This window comes from Bos indicus, chromosome 15 (assembly GCF_029378745.1).
Source record: "Bos indicus isolate NIAB-ARS_2022 breed Sahiwal x Tharparkar chromosome 15, NIAB-ARS_B.indTharparkar_mat_pri_1.0, whole genome shotgun sequence".
NCBI classification, from domain to species: Eukaryota; Metazoa; Chordata; class Mammalia; order Artiodactyla; family Bovidae; genus Bos; species Bos indicus.
Genome location: NC_091774.1, coordinates 56,221,845 through 56,248,509, shown reverse-complemented (window position 1 = coordinate 56,248,509; position 26,665 = coordinate 56,221,845). Strand labels below are relative to the sequence as shown.

The window sequence follows — 26,665 nt, the reverse complement described above, 5'->3', positions numbered from 1 at the left end:
GGAAGCTGTTTTATTGGTATATGACATCCATAGGGAAAAGTGCAAAAATGATAGTCTAGAATTTTATGAATTTTTGTAAGGTAAATATACACAGATCATGTTCAAGATAGAAAACATTACCAGCACCTCAGAAAGTGCCCACTCCTGGTTGTTAACCTCTCCCTAAATGTATCCATTGTTCTCACTATCATTACTATGTTGAGGGGGTCTCCAAGCCACCCCCATATTCAGAGATTCACTCGGACTCATGGAACTCAGTATATAGTTGTACTAAGTATATAGTTGTACTCACAGCTCAGTATATAGCTGTACTGTATATACTCAGTATATAGTTGTACTCACAGCTAAGGTTTCTTACAGCAATGTAGTAAGAGCACACATCTGCATCTTAAGAGAGGGAAAAGACAGAGGTAGAGTTGGAAGGATCTATGTGTAGTCTTCCTTATGTTTTCTCCCTCCCATGTCTGGTCACTCAGAGTCCACTTTTCCCCAGCAGTGAAAATGCAACATTTGTGCCAGAGAAGCCCTTAGAGACCCAGTGCCCAAAGTTTTTATTGAGTTCTGGTCACTTAGACACTCTCTGCTTAGCATATGCTAAAATTCCAGACTCCCAGAAAAAGGACAGACTTTCATTAAAAGTCATACTGTTTGCATGAATAGTCAAGGCACTAAAAGTCACCTTATCAGTTAGAGGAAATTTTTATATCAGTGTAGAGAAGCCAAGTTCCAACATCAGCCAAAAGACTAGCCTTACAAAAAAGTCTTTCTGAAGATAGCAACTTGAGGCCTGCTGTGTTAAATAACTCCTTTTCTGCACAATCACCATGTATGAGTTTTGCCTACCCTTGAACTTAATATGAAAAGAATCCTACAGTATGTACTCCTGACTTATTTTGCTCAACACGTTTGTGAGATCTAGCTAGTTCATTCATTCCATTGCCAAAATAGTAGTCTGTATGTATAGTATACCACAGTTTATCCTTTCTATCCTTGATGGGCACAGTTGTTTCACCTTCTCATCAACATTTGGTATTATTTCTTTTACATTGTAGTCATCCTTATGAGTATATGGTAATAATTTAGTTACAGTTTTAATTAGTATTTTCCTAATGACTAGTGAGATTAAGCTTTTAAAAAAATTTTATTTTTCTTTTTACTGAGCATTTTTTTTTCATGTGTATTGGCCTATTCAAGTTTCTCATTTTTATATTAGATTGTCTGAATTATTTGTAGGGAGTTCTTCATATATATTTTGGATATGAGTTCATTGTTAGATTGGTATATTACAGATCCCTTCTTCCATTTTGTGGGTTGCCATTTCACTCTTAAATGATTCTTTTAATGAATAAGTTATTAACTATAAAGTAGCCTGATTTACTCATCTTTGCCTCTAGACTTTTTTTCTGTTGCCTTTTTAAGAGTTCTTTGTGTTAAGGTGATTAAGATAGTCTTTTATGTTATCTTTTAGAAACTGTATTGTATTACCTTTCATATTTAGGTCTATAATTCACTTGGAATTTATTTTCCATAGATGAAAGTGCAGGTCAGGATTCATTTTTTCCCATATGGATGGCCAATTCAGGACTATTGAAAAACTTTTAGCTTCACTGCTGTGCAGTGATTCCCTTGTCTTAAGCATCCACAGCTCTTCATTTTGTTCTGTTTTTTTGTTTGCTTTTGTGCCAATATCACACTTTTTTAAAAAAGATATATGCATTTTTATTTTATTTTTTTGACTTCACCTTGAGTCATGTGGAAATTCCCCGACCTAGGATGAAACCCACACCCCCTGCAGTGGAAGCTCGAAGTCTTAACCTTTGGACCGCCAGAGAAGTCCAATACCACAGTTTTAATAAGCGTTATAATAAGTCTATCTGGTAATATAAGTCTTTCAACTTTTTCCCCCCAAGATTGTCTTGACTATGCTGATCCTTTGAATTTCTGTATAAAAAGTTTTAGAATGATCTTTGTCATTTCTCTCTCACACAGAGACATGCATAAAAGAACTTGTTGGGATTGTGATTGTATTAAATCAATAAATCATTTTGAGAAGAATTGATACCTTTAGGATTCAGTGTACCAGTCCATGAACTTGTGTATTGCTCTGTTTATTTATTTAAAAAATTTTTCTAAAAGAAACAATAAAAATTAAAAGTATTTTCTATTAGAAGTCTTATACATCTTTCATTAGATTTATTTCTAGGTATTTGATGTGGAACAGGTAGGTGTAGTTCATTGGGCCCTCTGCTCAACTTTTCACAGCTATTTGTAAGGCCTCCTCAGACAGCCATTTTGCTTTTTTGTATTTCTTTTTCTTGGGGATGGTCTTGATCCCTGTCTTTTGTACAATGTCACGAACCTTCGTCCATAGTTCATCAGGCACTCTGTCTATCAGGTCTAGTCCCTTAAATCAATTTCTCGCTTCCACTGTATAATCATAAGGAATTTGATTTAGGTCATACCTGAATGGCCTAGTGGTTTTCCCTACTTTCTTCAATTTAAGTCTTAATTTGGCAATAAGGAGTTCATGATCTGAGCCACGGTCAGCTCCCGGTCTTGTTTTTGCTGACTGTATAGAGCTTCTCCATCTTTGGCTGCAAAGAATATAATCAATCTGATTTCAGCGTTGACCATCTGGTGACGTCCATGTGTAGAGTCTTCTCTTGTGTTGTTGGAATAGGGGATTTGCTATGACCAGTGCGTTTTCTTGGCAAAACTCTCTTAGCCTTTGCCCTGCTTCATTCCGTACTCCAAGGCCAAATTTGCCTGTTACTCCAGGTGTTTCTTGACTTCCTACTTTTGCATTCCAGTCCCCTGTAATGAAAAGGACATCTTTTTTGGGTGTTACTTGTAGAAGGTATTGTAGGTCTTCATAGAACCGTTCAACTTCAGCTTCTTCAGCATTACTGGTTGGGGCATAGGCTTGGATTACCGTGATACTGAATGATTTGCCTTGGAAATGAACAGAGATCATTCTGTTGTTTTTGAGATTGCATCCAAGTACTGCATTTCAGACTCTTTTGTTGACCATGATGGCTACTCCATTTCTTCTAAAGGATTCCTGCCCACAGTAGTAGATAATAATGGTCATCTGAGTTAAATTCACCCATTCTAGTTCATTTTAGTTCGCTGATTCCTAGAATGTTGATGTCCACTCTTGCCATCTCCTGTTTGACCACTTCCAATTTGCCTTGATTCATGGACCTAACATTCCAGGTTCCTATGCAATATTGCTCTTTACAGCATCGGACATTGCTTCTATCACCAATAGGAAAGGGAGTATGTCAAGGCTGTATATTGTCACCCTGCTTATTTAACTTATATGCAGAGTACATCATGAGAAACTCTGGGCTGGAGGAAGCACAAGCTGGAATCAAGATTGCCGGGAGAAATATCAATAACCTCAGATATGCAGATGACGCCACCCTTATGGCAGAAAGTGAAGAGGAACTAAAAAGCCTCTTGATGAAAGTGAAAAAGTTGGCCTAAAGCTCAACATTCAGAAAACGAAGATCATGGCATCAAGTCCCATCACTTCATGGCAAATAGATGGGGAAACAGTGGAAACAGTGTCAGACTTTATTTTGGGGGGCTCCAAAATCACTGCAGATGGTGATTGCAGCCATGAAATTAAAAGACACTTACTCCTTGGAAGGAAAGTTATGACCAACCTAGATAGCATATTAAAAAGTAGAGACATTACTTTGCCATCAGAGGTCCGTCTAGTCAAGGCTATGGTTTTTCCAGTGGTCATGTATGGATGTGAGAGTTGGACTGTGAAGGAAGCTGAGCGCTGAAGAATGGATGCTTTTGAACTGTGGTGTTGGAGAAGACTGTTGAGAGTCCCTTGGACTGCAAGGAGATCCAACCAGTCCATTCTGAAGGAAATCAGTCCTGGGTGTTCTTTGGAGGGACTGATGCTAAAGCTGAAACTCCAATACTTTGGCCACCTCGTGCAAAGAGTTGACTCATTGGAAAAGACCCTGATGCTGGGAGGGATTGGGGGCAGGAGGAGAAGGGGACGACAGAGGATGAGATGGCTGGATGGCATCACCAACTCAATGGACATGAGTTTGAGTAAACTCCGGGAATTGGTGATGGACAGGGAGGCCTGGCGTACTGCGATTCATGGGGTTGCAAAGAGTCGGACACGACTGAGTGACTGAACTGAACTGCTCAACTTATTCTTGATTGAATCTGAGTCTTCTTTTTATCAGAAGGCTATTTCACTTTGGTTCAGAAATAATACAGACAGTGCTGTTCTGTTTGGAAGATCTCCAGAGATTTAAGAATTAAAAAGCAAACTTAACTCTAGCAATATGGCAATTGTTTTATACTGAGTTTTCATACCAAATAATTTAGGTGTTGAAATCAAAATGTTTATAATCACATTGTACAACTATGTAAGAATGTGATTAAAATACATCTTAGGCATCGTCACTGTATAGTAATTAATACCTCTTGGTCAAATGAAATGCTTTACAATTTTAGATAATCAACATTTCACCATGGTAATTTTGTTTTCCTGAAATTTCTACCAAGAGCTTAGTTTTGCTCTTTTAGGTGCATAGAACATTTCTATCCTCTTTCAAAACAGTTTAGAGCAGTGTCTGGTACAGTCCATGGGGTCACAAATAGACACGATTTAGTGACTAAACCGCAGCAGCAGCAGCTGGCTCTTAATAAGTGCTTAATAAGCATTATGATGATGAAGATGATGTTAGTTTTTTCCTACAGATATTTAAGCACCAAGAGGACATGGACTTTGTCTCAGTCACTCTCTCTTAACACCATCTGTGTACTAGATTGTGTAGACACAATTCCTGCGTTCATGGAGCTTACAATCTAGTTTGCACATATCGTTGTAGATAACCATGTTTATAATAAAGCAGATGAATATAGCCATTATGCTTCCATAATAAACTCTAGTTATTTATAGAACATCTACTTCGTAGTTTTCTACAGTGACAATGTGTTTTCATATGCTTGTTTAAGTTGAAATCCTAAGGGGAATGTTAAGTCATCGGCCTCATGGTTGTGCAGTTTTTTGCTTGTACTGCTGATTATTAAGTCCTCTCTGATGCTAGGATGTCCTGGGAGTTGAAAGATTCAAGTTTAAGTTCTAGTTTTACTGCTAATTTTGTACATGACTCTGACAAGTTACTTCTTAACCTTGTCTGTAAATGAATGTACTAAATGATTTCTGAGGTTTCTACCAGCTCTCATTTTGTTGTTAATCAACTTCTCCAAATTATATTTTTTGGGTCTAGGGGAGCAGAAGTCTGTTATCCATAACAGGTATTTACCTTAAAACTGAATGCTGAAATTTAAATGTTAAGCTCATATTCTGTAGTTTTATTTTGGCTTTATTTTTATAGATGCCAGAAGTGGGTGGAGAACTGTAGGAGAGCAGACTTAGAAGATAAAACACCTGATCAACTAAATAAACATTATCGATTGTGTGCCAAACACTTTGAAACTTCTATGATCTGCAGAACTGTAAGTAAGCAGAGGGTTTGTTTTTTTGTTTGTTTTGTTTTCACTCATTATTTGGTTGGAAATGTAAATCTTTATATATTAATGTTGGAGAGTATCCTTACACCCTGCCACTTTTTTTTTCCTTTAAGATGAAGACAGATTTGGAACTTAATAGTACCTATTTTGTTCTTAAAAACCTTTGTGTATATGTGTGTGTGTGTTTTAACCCTTCTATTTCTGATGCCCCATGCCCACTTTATCAAAGGTCACCACTTTTTAAACTTTTTTTGTAGCCTTCAGAAAATTTTAGATGATTATAAATGTGTATGTTTAAGGTGAATTTGGCATTTTTATTTGGAACAGCTTCTCTAGAGCTTTTATATGAGTGAAATCTTCATCAAGGCATAGAGCTCTTTGCAAATTTTTGTGTGTACTGTTAAAACCTACCCTTAATTTTTATGTGCTGGATACAACAGGAAGCAAATCATACAGTTCATGTGACAAAAACATTTTCATCAGTAATTTGCAATTTCATATCAAGACCTGAATTTCTCAGTCTTACTACAGTTAACTGTAAATTTGTCCAGGTCACTTTTCCTCTCTTAGCCCCCCAATTTCTAATGAAGAATTTAGACCAGATAATTCCTGAGGTCTAAGATTTTTAACCGTCTGTGATTCTGTTACTGCTTTGATTCGTAAAAGGCACAGATAAGACAGATTTGATTAAAATGAAGCAGACTTGAAACACTTTAAAAACTAGTTAGGAAGACAGTTTTGTTAAGTATTCTTGCTTAGGTATGAAAACAAATATTCTTGTTTAGGCATAACTGTCAACAGTTATTGGGATAGACATAAACTTAATTTGAAGATACACTATATATTGTTATGCAGCAATTTATTTTGATATTTTTTTCAGATACATTTTGCAGAGGCATCAGAAAACTAAAGAATGATTGGGTTATTTTATTTCTCAAAATTAATTGAAGCAGATACTTGTGAAGTCATTGGGAGGTGAGCCTATTCCGGTTCAACAGTTTAATCACAAATATTTGAGGGATATTTTTGCCTTGCTTTGTTAACAGGGTAATGATCAAAATAAAAGATTTCATATGTTTAAAAGGCAAACTTTATGTTCTTGACATTAAATTAAAATATCCCAAATTATTTTGAATATGCACACCATATGAATTTTAAAATTTTTATTTTATTAATAAATACCATTTCTTAATCAGTTAATTCCAACAAGAATGTGAGAAATATAAAATATATAGTTCACTTCTATTCTTGTTTAGTCAGAGCATAGAACAGAACTATTTTTACTTTTTAAATTTCCACATAATTTTTTAATCTTGAATCCGTTATTGCAAATGTGAGAGATTTTCATCCTCCACATATAGAAAATATTGCTGTTAAAAGCTGGATTATCTAATGTTTATACCCAAATGTCGTAAGAGTTTTGAATTCATTAGTTTGGCATTTAAGATCTCATCAGTAAACATTTGTTGTTAGTTCAACCAAAGCTAAATATTATCTCTGATGCTAAAGTAAGATCATTACTTTATACTCAAGCCTTCATTCAGCAAAGATTAAATTTTGATACTGAATAAAAATTGTCATGCACAGGAATAGAATGTAGCCTTTTTTGGCATGGGTACTTAGAGTGGGTGTAAAAATATTGCATGTTTTTCATTCATGTGTTGTTTTTTGGTCTGTAATACCTTTGCTTTATAGAAGATTAATTTTATACCAATTTTTTAAGTTCTTCATGGTGTTTTATCCCTCCTCTGTTTATTTAATTGGAAGATATCAAGACTTGACTCTGTATATGGATATGGTTTTGCTTTTTGAGATGTTTGCCAAGCAGGAAAGCTAAAGCACTTAGGGTATAGTATTGTGTTTGTGCCCTTCAGTGATTGTGTACCATATCAATCCCTGATTGAAACTCCGTAGTAGACTGAGAATAATTGGCCCAGCACTAGAAGTTGAATGTTATCAAGAAATAGATTTTCTTCTTTGTGTTTTCCCTGAGGCTTGTGATTGAACTAGAAAATATTGAATAGAAATAGAAATTCTTCCCAAATGTGTGTAACAGTTCTTTAGATAAAACTTAAGTGTGTTCTCTTTAATTATATATTTTTCCATCATATTTTCCTAACCTTTCCTTGAGTTAAAAAAATATGGGGATTGTTACTTTTGTTTGACATATACTTTGAATGTGCTTTATTAGCTTTGAAACAATCATTGCTCCCACAAAAGCTTTTTAAACTGAAGTGTGTTTTGTTTTTATCAGTGCAAATTTGGGAAGGCACAGTTTCTTTGGACTAGCTAAGGGAATGTAGTAGCAGTTACTCATCTGTTACTCTACCTCTTAATAAACTTCTTGTCCCTACCTGACCTCTGGTCTTTCTGGCTGTGGGAGACTGTCACCATCTAAATTTGCATTCAGTTTCTAGTCAGATTGAATTAGTTTATAAGGATAGAGAATGGTCATCCTTCAGTGACAAGAATATTATAATTAGAAGGAAATTTAGAAATACCTGGTTCAGTGTTTGCAAAAATGTGATTATGTGTATAACTTGTGGCACATGAGTGATAACAAGTGGCACATGAATCAGTTTTTATCTTAAATTTTGTAATATGTGTTAAAAATATAACTAGCTCATCAAATCATTATTTTATAGTTTTTATTCCTTAAGATTTTTAGTTAAAAAAATGAGTCAATTATGAAAAAGTATAAGTGGTTGGGTAACTGAAATGGTCAGCATTATGATCATTAGTGTGTGAATAACTTCATCTAATTCAATACCTGAGTTTTATTCAAAAGAAGAAACTGAGTCCAGAAAGGAAAAGTATTTGTCCAGGGTCTCAGAGTGAGTCACTGGTAGATTAAGGGCTAGCCCCTAAGCCTCCTCTGAAAGTATTAGTCGCTCAGTAGTGTGCAGCTCATTTTGACCCCATGAACTGTAGCCCACCAGCTTCTCTGTCTATGGAATTCTCCAGACAAGAATATTGGAGTCGGTAGCCATTCTCTTCTCCAGGGGATCTTCCCAACCCAGGGGTCAAACCTGGTTCTCCTGCATTGCAGACAGATTCTTTACTGTCTGAGCCACCAGGTCTTGGTCTCTTGGTCTCTTGGGTCCTCGTCAGTACTATTTCACAGTGCCTTAATTCTTCTCAGTAATAGTAGCAAAAGAGGAGGGAATGGCAGGTAAAGGAGGGAAGAGTTACTATGAAATGTATAAGAGGATAGCTTATTTGAGAAACTTCTGTGCCTGCTTTACTTTGTAGGCTCATGGAAGAACAGAAAAGTAGCGGGAAGATTGAATTAGAAAAAAATATATATAATACAAATACATTCTACTTTTTATGCCTATCATCAGTTCAGTTCCTTCATTTATAAGATTGCCAGAAGGACAAATGTAAAAGGAGTTAGAAATAGTTAGCTGATCTGGACTGACATCATCAATTCTGCAAGTCTCTACACTTTAGAATTGGAGTTGAAGTAGTACTGGGGAAATCATTAACAATCAATTTTGTTTGTGTGTAATGTATTTTTAAGGACTGTTTCTGCATTAATGCATTTTTCTTTTTCAGAGTCCTTACAGGACAGTTCTCCGAGATAATGCCATACCAACAATATTCGATCTTACCAGCCATTTGAATAATCCACATAGTAGACACAGAAAACGAATAAAAGAATTGGTATGTCAGTGTGCTTCCTCCAGCTTTTCTATCCTCTATAATATTATGAAATGTAGTATAGATGCATTCATGTTAACATTGAACCAAGTTACTCTCTATATCAGGTGTAGCATTATGGGGGATTAATGCCATGGTTATTGAAGTAGCATGGACCTAAGATATTTAGTTTGTTTTAGTATTTGCTTTGGAAAATCTTCCTCAAATTTAGCCAGTTGATACTTGTTGACTTGAGCCAAAGTATGCAGTTAATTCAGTTTAGTTCTGTTCAGTTGCTCAGTCATGTCTGACTCTTTGCCACCGCATGGACTGTAGCATGCCAGGCCTCCCTGTCCATCAACAACTACCAGAGTTTACTCAAACTCATGTCCATTGAGTCAGTAATGCCATCCAACCATCTCATCCTCTGTTGGCTCCTTCTCCTCCTACCTTCTATCTTTCCCAGCATTATGGTCTTTTCATATGAGTCAGCTCTTTGCATCAGGTGGCCAAAGTATTGGAGTTGTAGCTTCAGTATCAGTCCTTCCAATGAATATTCAGGACTGATTTCCTTTCGGATGGACTGGTTGGATCTCCTTGCAGTCCAAGGGACTCTCAAGAGTCTTCTCCAACACCACAGTTCAAAAGCATCAATTCTTCGGCACTCAGCTTTCTTTATAGTCCAACTCTCACATCCATATATGAACTACTGGAAAAACCATAGCCTTGACTAGATGGACCTTTGTCAGCAAAGTAATGTCTCTGCTTTTTAATATGCTGTCTAGGTTGGTCATAGCCGAGGAGTAAGCATCTTTTAATTTCATGCTGTTAATTATGGGCTACTAAATCATTTTCTTCCAGGGAAGCTGGAAAAAAAACTCACCTCTTCCTTTGTGGTAAAGTGGGACTGAAGTATATTTCTAGAATATTTTGGCACAAAGGGATTAAGAAAGGGAAAGAGTGAAAGTTAAGACATGGGTAGTTTTACTAGAGATAAGGATTCCATCACTATTAAGTACTGACAAGGTTTATAAAAGCTTTTAAGTCTCTCTATGTGACATCTTTGTGCATGTTTTTTATAAACCTTTGATATCCTTAAAACCTACCTGTTTTTTGTTGGCCTCAAATGAACAAAATGAAATTACTCAGACTCCTCAGGCCATGGCTTTCTGTCACCATTGCCACCAGGAAGCCCCTCATTGTTTTTCCTTATAACCATTCCCATTCCTCACCTTCCTCCATTTTGTATCCGTGCTCCTGTACTTAATGAGTCATTTCAGTCCATTGGCTGTGTGCTTTTTAAAGATAACATTTGTCTAGTTTTCCTCATTTTCTTCTATATTTACCTTTCGTAATCAGATCTTTGATCCATTTGAATTTGTATAGTGTCCAGTAGAGATCTAATTTAGCTTTCTATTTATAGGGATCAAGTTTTCCCAACATAGTCTGTTAATCAGTCTGGATAAGATGCTGCCCCTTACATTGCTTTATATTATATCATTTTCAAATAGAGTGATTTCTTAAGCCTTCCTTTTCAAAATTGTCTTAGCTATTTGTAGACTTTTATTCTGCCATGTGAATTTGAGAATCCTTTTGTCATATTCTAGAAATTCTGTTGAGATTTTCATTGTAAATACTTTGAATTAGTATTTTTACAGTGTTAATTAGTCATATCCATGAATGGAAAAAAAACAATAAAATAGCTATCAAGTAGCAGAGCAGTCATTGACAAAGCTACTAGTTCTTTGAAAAGACTATTAAAATACTTTCAAAACAGGACTTCTCTGGTGGTCCAGGGGCTAAGACTCCTCATTTCCAAAGCAGGGGGCCCAGTAGATCCCTCATCCCACACGCAGCTAAAGGATTTTGCATGCTGCAGTGTGGCTCAGTGGTAAAAGAATCTGCCTGTAATACAGGAGACTTTCAGGAGACTCAGGTTGATCCCTAGGTCAGGAAGATCCCCTGGAGAAGGAAATGGCAGCCCACGCCAGTATTCAGGTCAGAGGACCCTGGTGGGCTACAGCCCATGGGGTTGAAAAGAGGTGAGCAACTAAACAACATGCTGCAGTGAAGATTAAAGATCTCGTGTGCTGCAACTACGATTCCATGCAGCCAAGTAAATAAACACTAAAAAAAAAATTATAATAATTTAGAAGTGCAGAAAGTAAAAATTTTGAGAAATTGTCAGGATTTTTGTTGTTCTTTAGAAGAGAACGTGTACATCCTTCCTTAATTACTTGCTAAGTTATGGTAAGATTATGTATTTCTGGTTAAGAGAGTGTTTCCACCAGTTAAAGAACTTATTTATTTGTTTGACTGTGTTGGGTCTTAGTTGAGGCTCATGGGATCTTCATTGCATCGTGCAGGGTCCTTTAGTGTGGTCCACGGACTCTCTGTAATTGTGGTGTGCAGCCTCAAGTTGTTGTGGCACAAGGGCTTAGTTGCTCTGTGGCATGTGGGGTCCTCGTTCCCCATGTAGAGGTCAGACGTGTGCTACCTGCGTGGCAAGGCGGATTCTTACCACTGGGCCACCAGTAAAGTTCCTCCACCAATTTTGAAGATCCTTTTTTTTTAGATTAATTCTAATAGTCTACTGGGTTTTCTATGTAGTTGATTGTATCATCTGTAAATAAGGACAGATTTGCCTCTTCTTTCAGTCTTCCAATTTTAATGTTTTCTGTTGCCTGTATTATTGTTTGGTCAGGATCATCTCTAGTACTGTGTTGAGTAGTCCCAGGAATGTCACGACTGGTACACTTGTCTTGTTCCATTAAGTGTGATGTTACCATTGGTATTGTTACGTAATTTTTTTTATCAAGTTAAAGAAATATCCTTTATTTTCTTTTTTTTTTCGTTTATTTTCTTTTAGTCCTCATATTCAGAGGTTTATTTTTTGTCTTAACTTATGGAACTTATCAATATTTTCATTGTATCTGTTCTTTCTTCCCCCCTTCTTTAATGCTTAGTGATAACATTGATGGATTTGCTGATGTTGAACCATCTTTGCCTAATTGATTGCAGTATATTTCTTTTCATTTTCATATACTGTTCGATTTAGTTGGTCAGTTTTGCATTTGTAAGTCTTGGCCTGTAATTTCTTTTCATGTATTCTTCTTATACAGTTATGATATCAGGGATCCGTTGGCCTCATAAAATGAGTTAGATAACTTTTCTTTTTTTCTCTTTTAATTTCCCTAGAAAAACTTATATAAGGTAGATATTGTCTGCTCTTGAAAGTTAGGTTGAACTTGGTAAAACCATCAGAGGGCTTTGGGTGGATGAGGGAATATTTTGATTATCATTTCTGTTTGTTTATTTGTTTCTCTTTCTTCTTGTGCTTTATATGTTTCCAAAATTTTATGAGCTTCACCTAGAGTTTTACCTTTTTCTGCTCCTAAAATTACTTTAATAGTCTTTTCAAAAAAACAGTAGTGAGTTTTATCACTGATAGCTGTACTTATGAGCTATTTTATTGGTTTCTGCTAGATTCGATTTTTTTCATCCATTATTGCTGTTGACGTCAATGCCAGTCTCATGTTCCTTTTTAGGTGAATGCATTTTCCTCCTTTAAATATTTTCTTTATGTTTGATATTTCAAATTTGACTAAACTATATCTGAATGTGAGGTTTTTTTCTTATCCAGACTTATATTGTACAGTTCTGAGGAATCCTCAGTTTTTATTTCTTCATGCTTTTCTTCTGCTCTGTTTTTTTTCTGGGACCTCTCGTAAATGAGTGCTAACACTGCACATCAGCTTTCTTCTTAGTAATATGAAGCAAGGATGAGGAGCTCAATCACTTCCCATCCTGTAACTATCATTTCCTGTTCTCTGCCCCTCAAAGAACCTCAGATATCATACAGCAGGCTCACTTCCGGATCTGCCATCCTTGTAACTCCGCAGCCCATAGGATAAGGAGGGAATGTTCCAGACTGGCTAACCTGCTGACATTTTACCAGTACTGTGTCCTGTGCTGCCCAGCAGGTACCCTGCTGTCTCTAGCTGTCACTGGTACTGCTGCTTTCATGCCCTACAATAGTAATGGGGTAGGTTGTGAGCTAATAATTATAGTGGGTTCAGTTCAGTTCAGTCGCTCAGTCACGTATAGTGGGTTAGAGCGAGAAAAGGACACATTTGGAAAGTTCTTCCTCAGTCTAAGCCTGAAGATGCCACTTGGCTCTCTCTGCTGTTTATATCCATTTCTCTTCCATTTTGGCATTGTCACTTTCTGCTTCTCAGAGATTTCTCACAGCTTTTGTGTTAGGTTCTGGACTCCAGCAACTCCCTTTTACATGACATCCCCTGGAGTTAAACTAGGGGAGAGGGACATGATTTATGGACCTTGAGTTTGACCTCAAATGCCATCATATACGTTCATGCCTTTTATTAGCCAGCACATACTTGTAATCCCAAATTATGATGATTAGGTATAAAGTAAGTTAAATGATGTATTCTTTACCCTCTACTATTTTATTATAAACTTGGAGTCATTAGCACATTATTCTAGTTTTCTTGTCATCTGTCTATTTGAAGAATGTATTCTTTATGAAGAATTTATGCTCTTGAAAGAATTAAATTTGGGACTTCCCTGGTGGTCCAGTAGTAAGATCTCACACTTCTACTGCAGGGGGCACAGGTTCAATTCCTGGTCAGGAAACTAAGATTCCACATGCTGCATGGCATGGCCAAAAAAAAAAAAGAATTAAATTTGACTCATAATATGCTTTTTACTTGAGTCTGTGATGATATACTGGAGTTCAGTTTTATTAAAGATATTTTTTTCTTTTTTTCTTATCATTTAGAGTGAAGATGAAATCAGGACACTGAAACAGAAAAAAAGTAAGTGATAGTGTTAATGACTCAACTTCTGAATGCCTTTTTAAAAGGCCTTGACCTGGTAAGGACAAATAAATATGTTTTATGTCCAAAAACCTATTGTGAGAATGATGTAAGAGTGTGGTAGGCATTGTCCTGTGGTCTGGAATTGTCTGTGAGATAAAATCTTAGCTCAGTTAGTCTTTATTGAGTATCACTATGCCACGCACTTGGCCTTCTCTCTTTCCACTAGGTGCTCCCAGTGTGGTAGGACACAAGGCAGAGTATCTCATTGTAGGGAAGGAAAGGAGCCGAATCTCTGTCCATGCAACCTGTGGTGCATACTGCTGCTGCTGCTGCTGCTGCTAAGTCGCTTCAGTCGTGTCTGACTCTGTGCGACCCCATAGACGGCAGCCCACCAGGCCCCGCTGTCCCTGGGATTCTCAAGGCAAGAACACTGGAGTGGGTTGCCATCACCTTCTCCGGTGGTACATACTAAGTTCTTGGTAAATATTTAAAAGAATAAGTGCTGTTGAGATACTTGGCTTTATGGAGAGTGGGAGTCACAGTAGCTGTTCTCCAGGTGCTGATGCCTGAGCTGTGTAACCACAGAATGAGAACTAGAGGGGTTTTTGTTCTTATCAATTTTTACTTTTAATCTTCCTTTCGTATCTCTTCCTACTACTACTATTATTAACATAACTTTTTACTGAGTGCTTACTGTGTGCCAAGTCATTAAAAGCTTTGCATATATTAATTCATGTAATTCTCACGGTAGCCTTGAGGTAATTATTACTTTAGTAATAGTACTTGAGTACTATTACTTTCCTCCTTTATAGATGAAGAGACATGGAGTCAGGCAAAGAAAGGAGTGAAGGATATTCTGTGCCTTGAAACAGGGTGCCAGAGTTGGGGAACTACACATTCATTTTGTGGTTGGAGCTTCTACGAACCCATGATGGTTAAAAAAGGGGCCACAGGGGCCAGGACTTACAGGGTTGTATGAGTACGGTCAGAACCCTTAACCTCAGGGCCTCAGTTCTCCCATCCACATATGAAGAGATTATGCTGAGATTTCTATTAATAATATACTAATAGAGCCCTAGAAATTGCATGAATATAGTTTGTAGTATATTGTCTCATCTCCCATATAAAAGTATTGCTTAAAAGTGTCAGCATGGACCTTGGAGCCAGACAAGCTTGGATTTGAATTTTCACCTCTATCTGTGACCTTGGCAATTATTTACTGTCCTCATTTGTAAATGGGGTTGATAACATGCCTGTAGAGGGAGCAGTCTGCTACATATAAGAGGACAACACAGTGCCTCAGTAAATATTAGTCCTTCAGGTCCTTTTTGTGACGGCGTGAACTGTCTGTTATTACTCTGTATATGTAATGTGCCTTCTTAAATTTATAAGAAATTGTTCCTCTCATAATAGCATTGACATGTAGGATGAATATATATTCATTCAGAGTATTTGTCTCCTCCACTAGAGTGTGTCTTAATTTAATCTCTGCATCCTAGTCTGTGGTCTAGTAGGTGCCTCGTGAGTGTTGAATGAATGAATTTGTGAATTTTAAATATTTAACCAGTCAAATATGTAATTTTTTGTTTGTATGATTCCTTATGAACCTGTTTATAAAATTAATTCTTTGTTTTCCAGTTGATGAAACTTCTGAACAGGAACCAAAACATAAGGAAATAAACAACAGCAATGCTCAGAATCCCAGTGCAGAAGAAGTGGGTGAAGAGCAGGATGAAGACATTTTACCTTTAACTCTTGAAGAGAAGGAAAACAAGGAATATTTAAAATCTTTATTTGAAATTTTGATTCTTATGGGAAAACAAAACATACCTCTGGATGGACATGAAACTGATGAAATCCCAGAAGGTCTTTTTACTCCTGATAACTTTCAAGCACTGCTAGAGTGCCGGATCAATTCTGGTGAAGAGGTTCTGAGAAAGCGCTTTGAGACAACAGCAGTTAACACATTGTTCTGTTCCAAAACACAGCAGAAACAGATGCTGGAGATCTGTGAGAGCTGCATTCGGGAAGAAACCCTCAGGGAAGTGAGAGATTCTCACTTCTTTTCCATCATCACTGATGATGTGGTGGACATAGCAGGGGAAGAGCACCTGCCGGTGTTGGTGAGGTTTGTCGACGAAGCTCACAACCTGAGAGAGGAATTTGTAGGCTTCCTGCCTTACGAAGCTGATGCAGAAATTTTGGCTGTGAAATTTCACACTACAATAACTGAGAAATGGGGATTAAACATGGAGTACTGTCGTGGCCAGGCTTACATTGTATCTAGTGGATTTTCATCCAAAATGAAAGTTGTTGCTTCTAGACTTTTAGAGAAATATCCCCAAGCTATCTACACACTCTGCTCTTCCTGTGCCTTAAATATGTGGTTGGCAAAATCAGTGCCTGTTATGGGAGTATCTGTTGCATTAGGAACAATTGAGGAAGTTTGTTCTTTTTTTCATCGATCACCACAACTGCTTTTAGAGCTTGAAAATGTAATTTCTCTCCTCTTTCAGAACAATGAAGAAAGGGGCAAAGAACTGAAGGAAATTTGCCATTCTCAGTGGACAGGCAGGCATGATGCTTTTGAAATCTTAGTGGACCTCCTACAAGCACTTGTTTTATGTTTAGATGGTATAAATAGTGACACAAATGTTAGATGGAATAACTGTATAGCTGGCCGAGCATTTGTGCTCTGTAGTGCGGTAACAGATTTTGATTTCATCGTTACCATTGTTGTTCTTAAAAATGTTTTATCTTTTACAAGAGCTTTTGGGAAAAATCTTCAGGGGCAAACCTCTGATGTCTTTTTTGCAGCCAGTAGCTTGACTGCAGTGTTACATTCACTAAATGAAGTGATGGAAAATATTGAAGTTTATCATGAATTTTGGTTTGAGGAAGCCACAAATTTGGCAACCAAACTTGATATTCAGATGAAACTCCCAGGGAAATTTCGCAGAGCTCAGCACAGTAACCTGGAATCTCAGCTAACCTCTGAGAGTTACTACAAAGAAACTCTAAGTGTTCCAACTGTGGAACACATTATTCAGGAACTGAAAGATATATTCTCAGAACAGCACCTCAAAGCGCTTAAATGCTTATCCCTGGTACCCTCTGTCATGGGACAGCTCAAATTCAATACATCAGAGGAGCACCATGCTGACATGTACCGAAGTGACTTACCTAATCCTGACACACTCTCTGCTGAGCTGCATTGTTGGAGAATTAAATGGAAACACAGAGGGAAAGATATAGAACTTCCATCCACTATTTATGAAGCCCTTCATCTACCAGACATCAAGTTTTTTCCTAATGTTTATGCATTGCTGAAGGTCCTATGTATTCTTCCTGTGATGAAAGTTGAGAATGAACGCTATGAAAATGGGCGAAAGCGTCTCAAAGCATACCTGAGGAACACTTTAACAGATCAAAGATCAAGTAACTTGGCTTTGCTTAACATAAATTTTGATATAAAACACGATTTGGATTTAATGGTGGATACATATATCAAACTGTATACAAGTAAGTCAGAGCTTCCTACAGATAATTCAGAAACCATTGAAAATACCTAAGAGACTTTTAACCTAGACTTTCTCTTATATTTGATATTTGAAAAAAAAATGTAAGAAATTTTAAAATATCTTACAGAAAAGTTGTAAGGGTAGGCCACTTAATCACTGAATATCTTGATCTGTAGGCCTCCCATTGAGTATATTAGTCATTGATAATCTGCCTGTTTAAATGGCCTGTTCAAATGCCCATGCTTTGGAGACCTAACTGTTCTTCCAGAAGATAGCATTGAAAGTACCATATTACAGTTTTATGTGATCTCTGCTAATGGCACTTTGGAATTGTTTTAGTTAAGTGATTTTAGACATTACGTTTATCACTGTGGATCAAATTGTCAGGTATTAAGTTATCGGATCTTTGAAAAAATAAAATTAGAGGAGGTATGGGAGGAAGGAATGCATTTTGTAAAATGTTACAGTGAAGCTCATGACTGACTTTTGAATAGTAGGAGTTATAAGTATGCTATTAAAAATCTGTAAAGGACAGTTAAGAAAATTATCAGACTCTAAGAGAAATGTGTAAGCTTGTCCAACAAGGATTTCAGTGTAGATTTTCTCTTTATCAAATGAAGTTAAAATTTGAATGGAAGAGCCTGCCATTGTTGTTCCACATCTGGTATTGCTGTTTACATTCCTTTATTGAGCCTACGTCTTCATAAGCTTTTTGGCAGGTATATGTTGAACACTTCAATTTCATGGTCAAGAAAGGATCAGAGGCCATGGATACTGACAGCTGATTTGTCTGTTTTCTTCTGGCTTTTTCCATGACTGTATCTACTGCCTCATCTTGATTTACAAGCAAAGCCTAGAAAGCCTACAAAAATAAGTGTTTTGTAGTTTATCTAGGAATAATACAGAAAATATTGCTGTTATTTTTGGTGAAGAAAATCAATTTTGTATAGTTTATTTCAACCTAAATAAAATGTGAATTTTGTGTAAAGTTCAGATACTTTTTTTTTGGTGGGGGCAAAACAGATTCTTGTGGTAAAATTATCTTTTCAAAAATATCACCTTCACAATTGAAGATAAGTTCTTTAAAAAACCATTTAAATTATGAAGTTATTAAATGTAAGATTTATCTAACTTTTAAAATATGTTATATGACCCCTGATATAGTTAATTTTTGCATAATTGTTGCTGGCTAAAATGTAAATGAATAAATATTGCAGAGACATTGAATTGTTTATGTTGGGATAAGTTAGTGCTGTTTGGGCTTTAGAAAACAGGATGAGAGTGTCTTTGCCAATTGCTGGGTGTTACTGATAGTAGTAGTGGCCACAGGACTGGAAAAGGTCAGTTTTCATTCCAATCCCAAAGAAAGGCAATGCCAGAGAATGCTCAAACTACCACACAATTGGACTCATCTCACACGCTAGTAAAGTAATGCTCAAAATTCTCCAAGCCAGACTTCAGCAATATGTGAACTTCCAGATGTTCAAGCTGGTTTTAGAAAAGGCAGAAGAACCAGAGATGAAATTGCCAACATCCGCTGGATCATGAAAAAAGCAAGAGAGTTCCAGAAAAACATCTGTTTCTGCTTTGACTATGCCAAAGCCTTTGACTGTGTGGATCACAACAAACTGTGGAAAATTCTGAAAGAGATGGGAACACTAGACCACCCGACCTGCCTCTTGAGAAACCTATATGCAGGTCAGGAAGCAGCAGTTAGAACTGGACAGGGAACAACAGACTGGTTCCAAATAGGAAAAGGAGTACATCAAGGCTGTATATTGTCACCCTGGTTAAACTTCTATGCAGAATACATCATGAGAAACGCTGGGCTGGAAGAAGCACAAGCTGGAATCAAGATTGCTGGAAGAAATACCAATAACCTCAGATATGTAGATGACACCACCCTTAAAAAGTGTGGCAGAAAGTGAAGAGGAACTGAAGAGCCTCTTGATGAAAGTGGAAGAGGAGAGTGAAAAAGTTGGCCTAAAGGTCAACATTCAGAAAACGAAGATCATGGGATCTGGTCCCTTCACTTCATGAGAAATAGATGGGGAAACAGTAGAAACAGTGTCAGACTTTATTTTGGGGGGCTCCAAAATCACTGCAGTTGGTGATTACAGCCATGAAATTAAAAGACGCTTATTCCTTGGAAGGAAAGTTATGACCAACCTAGATAGCATATTGAAAAGTAGAGACATACATTACCTTGCCAACAAAGGTCCGTCCAGTCAAGGCTATGGTTTTTCCAGTGGTCATGTATGGATGTGAGAGTTGAACTGTGAAGAAGGCTGAGCGCCAAAGAATTGATGCTTTTGAACTGTGGTATTGGAGAAGACTCTTGAGAGTCCCTTGGACTGCAAGGAGATCCAACCAGTCCATTCTAAAGGAAATCAGTCCTTGGTGTTCATTGGAGGGACTGATGCTAAAGCTGAAACTCAAATACTTTGGCCACCTGATGGGAAGAGTTGACTCATTGGAAAAGACCCTGATGCTGGGAGGGATTGAGGGCAGGAGGAGAAGGGGATGACGGAGGATGAGATGGCTGGATGGCATCACCAACTCAATGGACATGAGTTTGAATAAACTCCTGGAGTTGGTGATGGACAGAGAGGCCTGGCGTGCTGCGAATCATGGGGTCGCAAAGAGTCGGATACGACTGAGCGACTGAACTGAACTGAACTGATAGTAGTGCATTTTCTTGTAGACAAACAGGGCAGATGTGTCAAATCAGGACACATTACCCATGCAAGCTATAAAAATGATAACAGGGTTTTTCTTATATCCAAAGCTCTAAGAGGTACCTCTGTCCTTGACAGAACTGTTCAGGTTCACAATGGCAGGATGACAGAGGAGGAGACACAGAGCAGGCCTTTTAATAGCTGCATCTAGTTCTTAGGACACTTAAGCAGCAGTTTGACCTTGGCAGATTGTGTAATCTGGGTATATTTCCTCAACTGTAAAACCACATGCTGCGCTATGAGGATTAGATAATTTATCATCAATCATCTATTACTACTTAATGGTATCCCAAAACTTAGTGGCTTAAAAAGAAAAGAAAAAAAGCTAAACCACCAGTTTTGAATAGTTCTTTTGCTAATCTCATCTGGGCTCTTCATTCAGTTGGCAGATTGGCTGGGGGCCTAGATGGGACAACTGGGCCTGTCCATGTGGTCTTTTATTTTGGGCTTGTGGCATGGTTATAGGGACTTACCTGGTGGCTCAGACAGTAGAGAGTCTGTCTGCAATGCGAGAGACACAGGTTCAATCCTTGGGTTGGGAAGATTCCCTGGAAAACGGTGTGGCAACCCACTCCAGTTTTCTTGCCTGGAGAATTCCATGGACAGAGGAGCCTGGTGGGCTACAGTCCATGGGATCACAAAGAATGGGACATGACTGAGCTACTAACACTTCTGGTCTCAGAGTACAAGAAGCCAAAGGCAATAGCTTCAAAGTATGGGCTCCAGAACTCACAGAATGTCACTTTCACCACATATTTTGGTCAAAACAAGTCACAAGGCTGGCTCAGAAAGGATAAGGATAATAGACTCCTCATCGTTATGACCAGAACTGTAAAATAGGGCCTGGTTTTCAGTGTGCTATAATAATTCATCCAAAACATTCATGTAGCAAGCATTGGTTAAGCTTTTGAGATGCCCACCACATGTTTTCATAATTTATGTATGTTCTCCAGGTTAATTGGGGAATTTATTAAAAGCTTGAAAACCCTGATTTGTTAAGCATCTTCATAAACTCTGGTCTTGGAAGGTAGATTGAGTCTATGGTAGTCTCTTCATAGATGAAACAGAGATTATCATTTTTGCAAGATTAGATAGAGGTTGGTGTTCAGTTCAGTCACTCAGTCGTGTCTGACTCTGCAACCCCATAGACTACAGCACGCCAGGCTTCCCTGTCTTTTACCATCTCCTGGAGCTTGCTCAAACTCATGTCTATTGAGTCAATGATACCATCTAACCATCTCATCCTCTATCGTCCCCTTCTCTTCCTGCCTTCAATCTTTCCCAGCATCAGGGTTTTTCTAATGAGTCAGCTCTTCACATCAGGTGACCAAAGTATTGGAGCTTCAGCTTCAGCATCAGTCCTTCCAATGAATCAGTTCAGTTCAGTCGCTCAGTTGTGTCCAACTCTTTGTGACCCCGTGGACTGCAGCACGCCAGGCCTCCCTGTCCACCACCAACTCCCAGAGCTTACTCAAACTCATGTCCATTGAGTCAATGATGCCATCCAACCATGTCATCCTCTGTCATCCCCTTCTCCCCCCTTCTATCTTTCCCAGCATCAGGGTCATTTCTAATGAGTCAGTTCTTCTCATGAGGTGGCCAAAGTATTGGAGTTTCAGCTTCAGCATCAGTCCTCCCGAGGAATATTCAGGACAGATATCCTTTCAGATGGACTGGTTGGATCTCCTTGCAGTCCAAGGGACTCTCAAGAGTCTTCTCCAACACCACAGTTCAAAAGCATCAGTTCTTCGGCACTCAGCTTTCTTTATAGTCCAACTCTCACATCCATACATGACTACTGGAAAAACCATAGCCTTGACTAGACAAACCTTTGTTGGCAAAGTAATGTCTCTGCTTTTTAATATGCTGTCTACGTTGGTCATAACTTTTCTTCCAAGGAGCAAGCGTCTTTTAACTTGGCTACAGTCACCATCTGCAGTGATTTTGGAGCTCAAAAAATAAAGTCTGTCACTGTTTCCACTGTTCCCCTATCTATTTGCCATGAAGTGATGGGACCTGATGGGACCAGATAGGACCATGATCTTAGTTTTCTGAATGTTGAGCTTTAAGCCAACTTTTTCACTCTCCTCTTTCACTTTTATCAAGAGGCTCTTTAGTTCTTTGCTTTCTGCCATAAGGGTGGTGTCATCTGCATATCTGAGGTTATTGATATTTCTCCCAGCATTCTTGATTCCAGCTTGTGCTTCATCCAGCCCAGCATTTCTCATGAGGTACTCTGCATATAAGTTAAATAAGCAGGGTGACAATATACAGCCTTGATATACTCCTTTTCCTATTTGGAACCAGTCTCTTGTTCCATGTCCAGTTCTTACTGTTGCTTCTTGACCTGCATACAAATTTCTCAGATGGCAGGTCAAGTGGTCTAGTATTCCCATCTCTTTAAGAAATTTCCACAGTTTGTTGTGATCCACACAGTCAAAGGCTTTGGCATAGTCAATAAAGCAGAAGTAGATGTTTTTCTGGAACTCTCTTGCCTTTTCGATGATCCAACAGATGTTGGTAATTTGATCTCTGGTTCCTCTGCCTTTTCTAAATCCAGCTTGAACATCTGGAAGTTCACTGAAGGTTCATGTACTGTGGAAGCCTGGCGTGGAGAATTTTGAGCATTGCTTTGCTAGTGTGTGAGATGAGTGAAGTTGTGTGGGAGTTTGAGCATTCTTTGGCATTACCTTTCTTTGGGATTGGAATGAAAACTGACCTTTTCCAGTCCTGTGGCCACTGCTGCATTTTCCAAATTTGCTGGTATATTGAATGCAGCACTTTTACAGCATCATCTTTTAGGATTTGAAATAGCTCAACTGGAATTCCATCACCTCCACTAGCTTTGTTCGTAGTAATGCTTCCTAAGGCCCACTTGACTTCACATTCCAGGATGTCTGGCTCTAGGTGAGTGGTTACACCATCGTGATCATCTGGGTCGTGAAGATCTTTTTTGTATAGTTCTTCTGTATATTCTTGCCTCCTGTTCTTCATATCTTCTGCTTCTCTTAGGTCCATACCATTTCTGTCCTTTATTGTGCCCATCTTTGCATGAAATGTTCCCTTCGTATCTAATGTTCTTGAAGAAATCTCTAGTCTTTCCCGTTCTATTATTTTCCTCTATTTCTTTGCATTGATCACTAAGGAAGGCTTCTTCTCTCTTCTTGCTATTCTTTGGAACTCTGCATTCAAATGGGTATATCTTTCCTTTTCTCCTTTGCCTTTGGCTTCTCTTCTTTTCTCAGCTGTTTGTAAGGCCTCCTTAGACAACCATTTTGCCTTTTTGCATTTCTTTTTCTAGGGGATGGTCTTGATCCCTGCCTCCGCTACGATGTCACGAACCTCCATCCATAGTTCTTCAGGTACTCTATCATACCTAATCCCTTGAATCTATGTCACTTCCACTGTATAATCATAAGGGATTTGATTTAGATCATACCTGAATGGTCTAGTAGTTTTCCCTACTTTGTTCAGTTTAAGTCTGAATTTGGCAATAAGGAGCTCATGATCTGAGCCACAGTCAGCTCCCAGTCTTGTTTTTGCTAACTGTGTAGAGCTTCTCCATCTTTGGCTGCAAAGAATAAAATCAGTCTGATTTTGGTTGGTGTAGTTGGTGTAGTCAGTATTTATTCCACAAATATTAGTTGAATGCTTATTGTGTGCCAGGCTTCTGTGTGCTTAACTGCTAGCAATAACAGATGTGCTTCTTACAGAACTTATAGCCTAGAGCTGGCCCATGGGACTACAGTTGTACTTATAACTGCACACACACGCACAAACACTTCACAGAGTTAAGTGGATCATATTACTGAAGTTAAAAGAAAATAACATAGAGTATCCATAAAAACTTTGTGTAATTTTTAAAAGATTGTATATCATATCAAAACAATTTTTAAAAGATACTAGGAAATATATTCAAGATTTAGCATATATAATTGGAGGAATTTTTGCTTTTGACATATCCACTCTATGTTGGGGGATAAAAAGTTAAAGCCTAACATAGGATTTGTTACCTGTAAATTAATGAGAACAAATACTTTATTGATAATTTTTTGTAATTTTTACTTAACTCTTAGCAGTTACCCCATGAAGTAAGTGATAATTGATTAAGTTGAAAGAGACTCCACTTCCCACCCCTCTTGAGACCAGTTCCTCTGCAGTAACTTAGTTGGATCTGGTTTTTATTTCATATTAGAGATAGCTACTTTTTAAGTGCTATTTAAAGTAATTCATTAAACATACAAAAATTGTACTTGGAATGTTTTTAATATTTATATATTTTAGAACTTACAAGGCACCTTGCTTATATATCATTCAAGTTCTAAAAAAAATTCAGGCAAGAATTATCCCCATTTTTCAGTTGAGAAATTAAGTTCACAGAGGTAAATGAATTGCCCCAGATTGTATAGCTAATAAATGCCAGAACTAGGTACTTCAATCCAGTCCTTCAGTCTTAAAATTGATTGTGAAAACCACTTCATTCTTAAGATTTGTAAAAGAAATATTTGCTTTAGGAATGGGCTTCTTTCATGTTCTCGCTTTATCCATTGCCAGCATTCAGCATCTCTAAAAATGTGCTCATTATAGTCAATATGGGTTCCTTGTAAAAAAAAAAAAAAAAAGTGAAGCTCAAAACTTCTGAGACTTTACAAACTAGGTGTAGAAATGTTGCCACCTTTGTTTGGCTGCCAAGGCACTACCACAAAGGACTGTAGATCCAGGTCCATTTACTTCATGAGACTGGGTGCAGCTGTCTTCTGCTGTAATCAAATGTTCTTCTGTAGCCAGCTTTTTGTGGCCAGAAAAAGCAAAGTAATTTTTAGTACAGATTAGCATAAAAGTCTTCTAGATCAGTTTCAGGAAACAATTACTAGCTTAGAAACAACAACAAGTGTGATCTATAGATTGGCTAAAATGGCAGTTAATTTCCAGACCTCTTTACATGCCCCTTATTTCTTACCATGAATACTATATAAATAGAATACACTACTTACCACTGTATTTGGTTTCATAAATTATTTGGACAGGGTGAACAACAGACTTCAAAACTAAGTAGAGGTAGTAAATCTGCCCTTTTTAATGAGTTTGAATTTACAGTAGTAGTTTAAACATCTGGAAGTTTAAAGTTTTAATTCATTCCAAATGTTCAACAAGGATATACTGCAAAAAGGATATTATAATTGAGGGATCAAGAAAACTACTGTTGACTCAATCTGAAGCCTTTTCTAATTTTCTCTATATACATTAATCACATAAAACTTGAGAGGCTGACAGTTCAAAAAGAGAGGAGATGGGCCCAAATATCCAAGTTGGCATGCTTACAGAAAAATAACTTTTAAAAGAGGGCATGGTTCTAACAAAGATGAATTTTAAATGCTGTTAATTAACATGTCTAAAATGTGGCCAGGTAGTGCTTCTGTGTTCTGTGTTCTGTGCTGCTTGTGGATATGAGGTGGGTTTTTCTTCTGTTACTATTTAAACTGAACTTAAAAGAGTCCAATCTTTTGACTTCCAAATTGTAATTTTTTAAATCTTTTTGGCCGCTCTGTGTGGCACATGGGATTTTAGTTCCCTGACCAGGGATCAAACCCTGGAGTGGAAGCGTGTGTCCCCTGCAGTGGAAGCATAGAATCTTAACGACTGGACCACTACTGGGGAAGTCTCACTAAACTGTAATTTAATGCATTTTGTAATCCAAGAATCTGGTCTGCTGCCAGCTTGGTCTAGCATAAGGCCAAGATGTGTTTAGCGCACAATTCTTGAGTGCTTACTGGATACTTGTTAGGTTTTAGTTTAATTTTCTTAGAGCAGGGTTGCAGCAGCAGGAGCTGTGCTCATCATTGTCCAGTAGCAGCTGCTGCAAACAAGGATCTCACTGAATTTCAGTGCTGTGCTCAAGCACTTTACCTGAATTATCTCCTTTAAACTTTTCCACCTATTATCCCTAATTTTTCAGGTGAAAATCTAAGGATTAGAAGGCCACACAGCTAGTGAAAGATGTAACCATGATTTTAACATGATGTAAAGATTGCAAGTCTAATTCTTTGTCTCATATTTGCTTTTCATTCTTACTTCAAATATTGTATTGAATGTCTGTGATATTCAATCTGAATTGAGCCTCAGGCATGAGACTCAGGTCATGGATACAAAGATGAATGAGATGAAGCCCACGCCATGGATTTAGAGGTAAGATGGAGCCCATATCCTCAGGGAGCTCAGTCATGTCAGGGAGCCAGACATGCAAGCCAGGAGCAGGACTAGGATAGGGTCATCCTATCATTGATCATCCCAACCAGGGCACTTTTGATAGTGTAAAGTGAAGTGAAGTCGCTCAGTCGTGTCCGACTCTTTGCGACCCCGTGGACTGTAGCCTACCAGGCTCCTCTGTCCATGGGCTTTTCCAGGCAAT

General features: G+C 37.8%; 1 protein-coding gene across 1 annotated transcript in view; it reads left to right on the top strand.

Moving 5' to 3' along the window:
* Positions 1 to 19,811, top strand: part of THAP12 (THAP domain containing 12) — a 31,210-nt gene extending 11,399 nt beyond the window's left edge. Inside the window, exons 2-5 of the mRNA XM_019974885.2 lie at positions 5,379 to 5,499; positions 9,073 to 9,180; positions 13,958 to 13,994; positions 15,636 to 19,811. Of these exons, the coding sequence (XP_019830444.1) occupies positions 5,379 to 5,499; positions 9,073 to 9,180; positions 13,958 to 13,994; positions 15,636 to 17,569 (2,200 nt within the window). The 3' untranslated portion in view covers positions 17,570 to 19,811. The remainder of the gene's footprint in view (positions 1 to 5,378; positions 5,500 to 9,072; positions 9,181 to 13,957; positions 13,995 to 15,635) is intronic.
* The last annotated feature ends 6,854 nt before the right edge of the window (positions 19,812 to 26,665 follow it).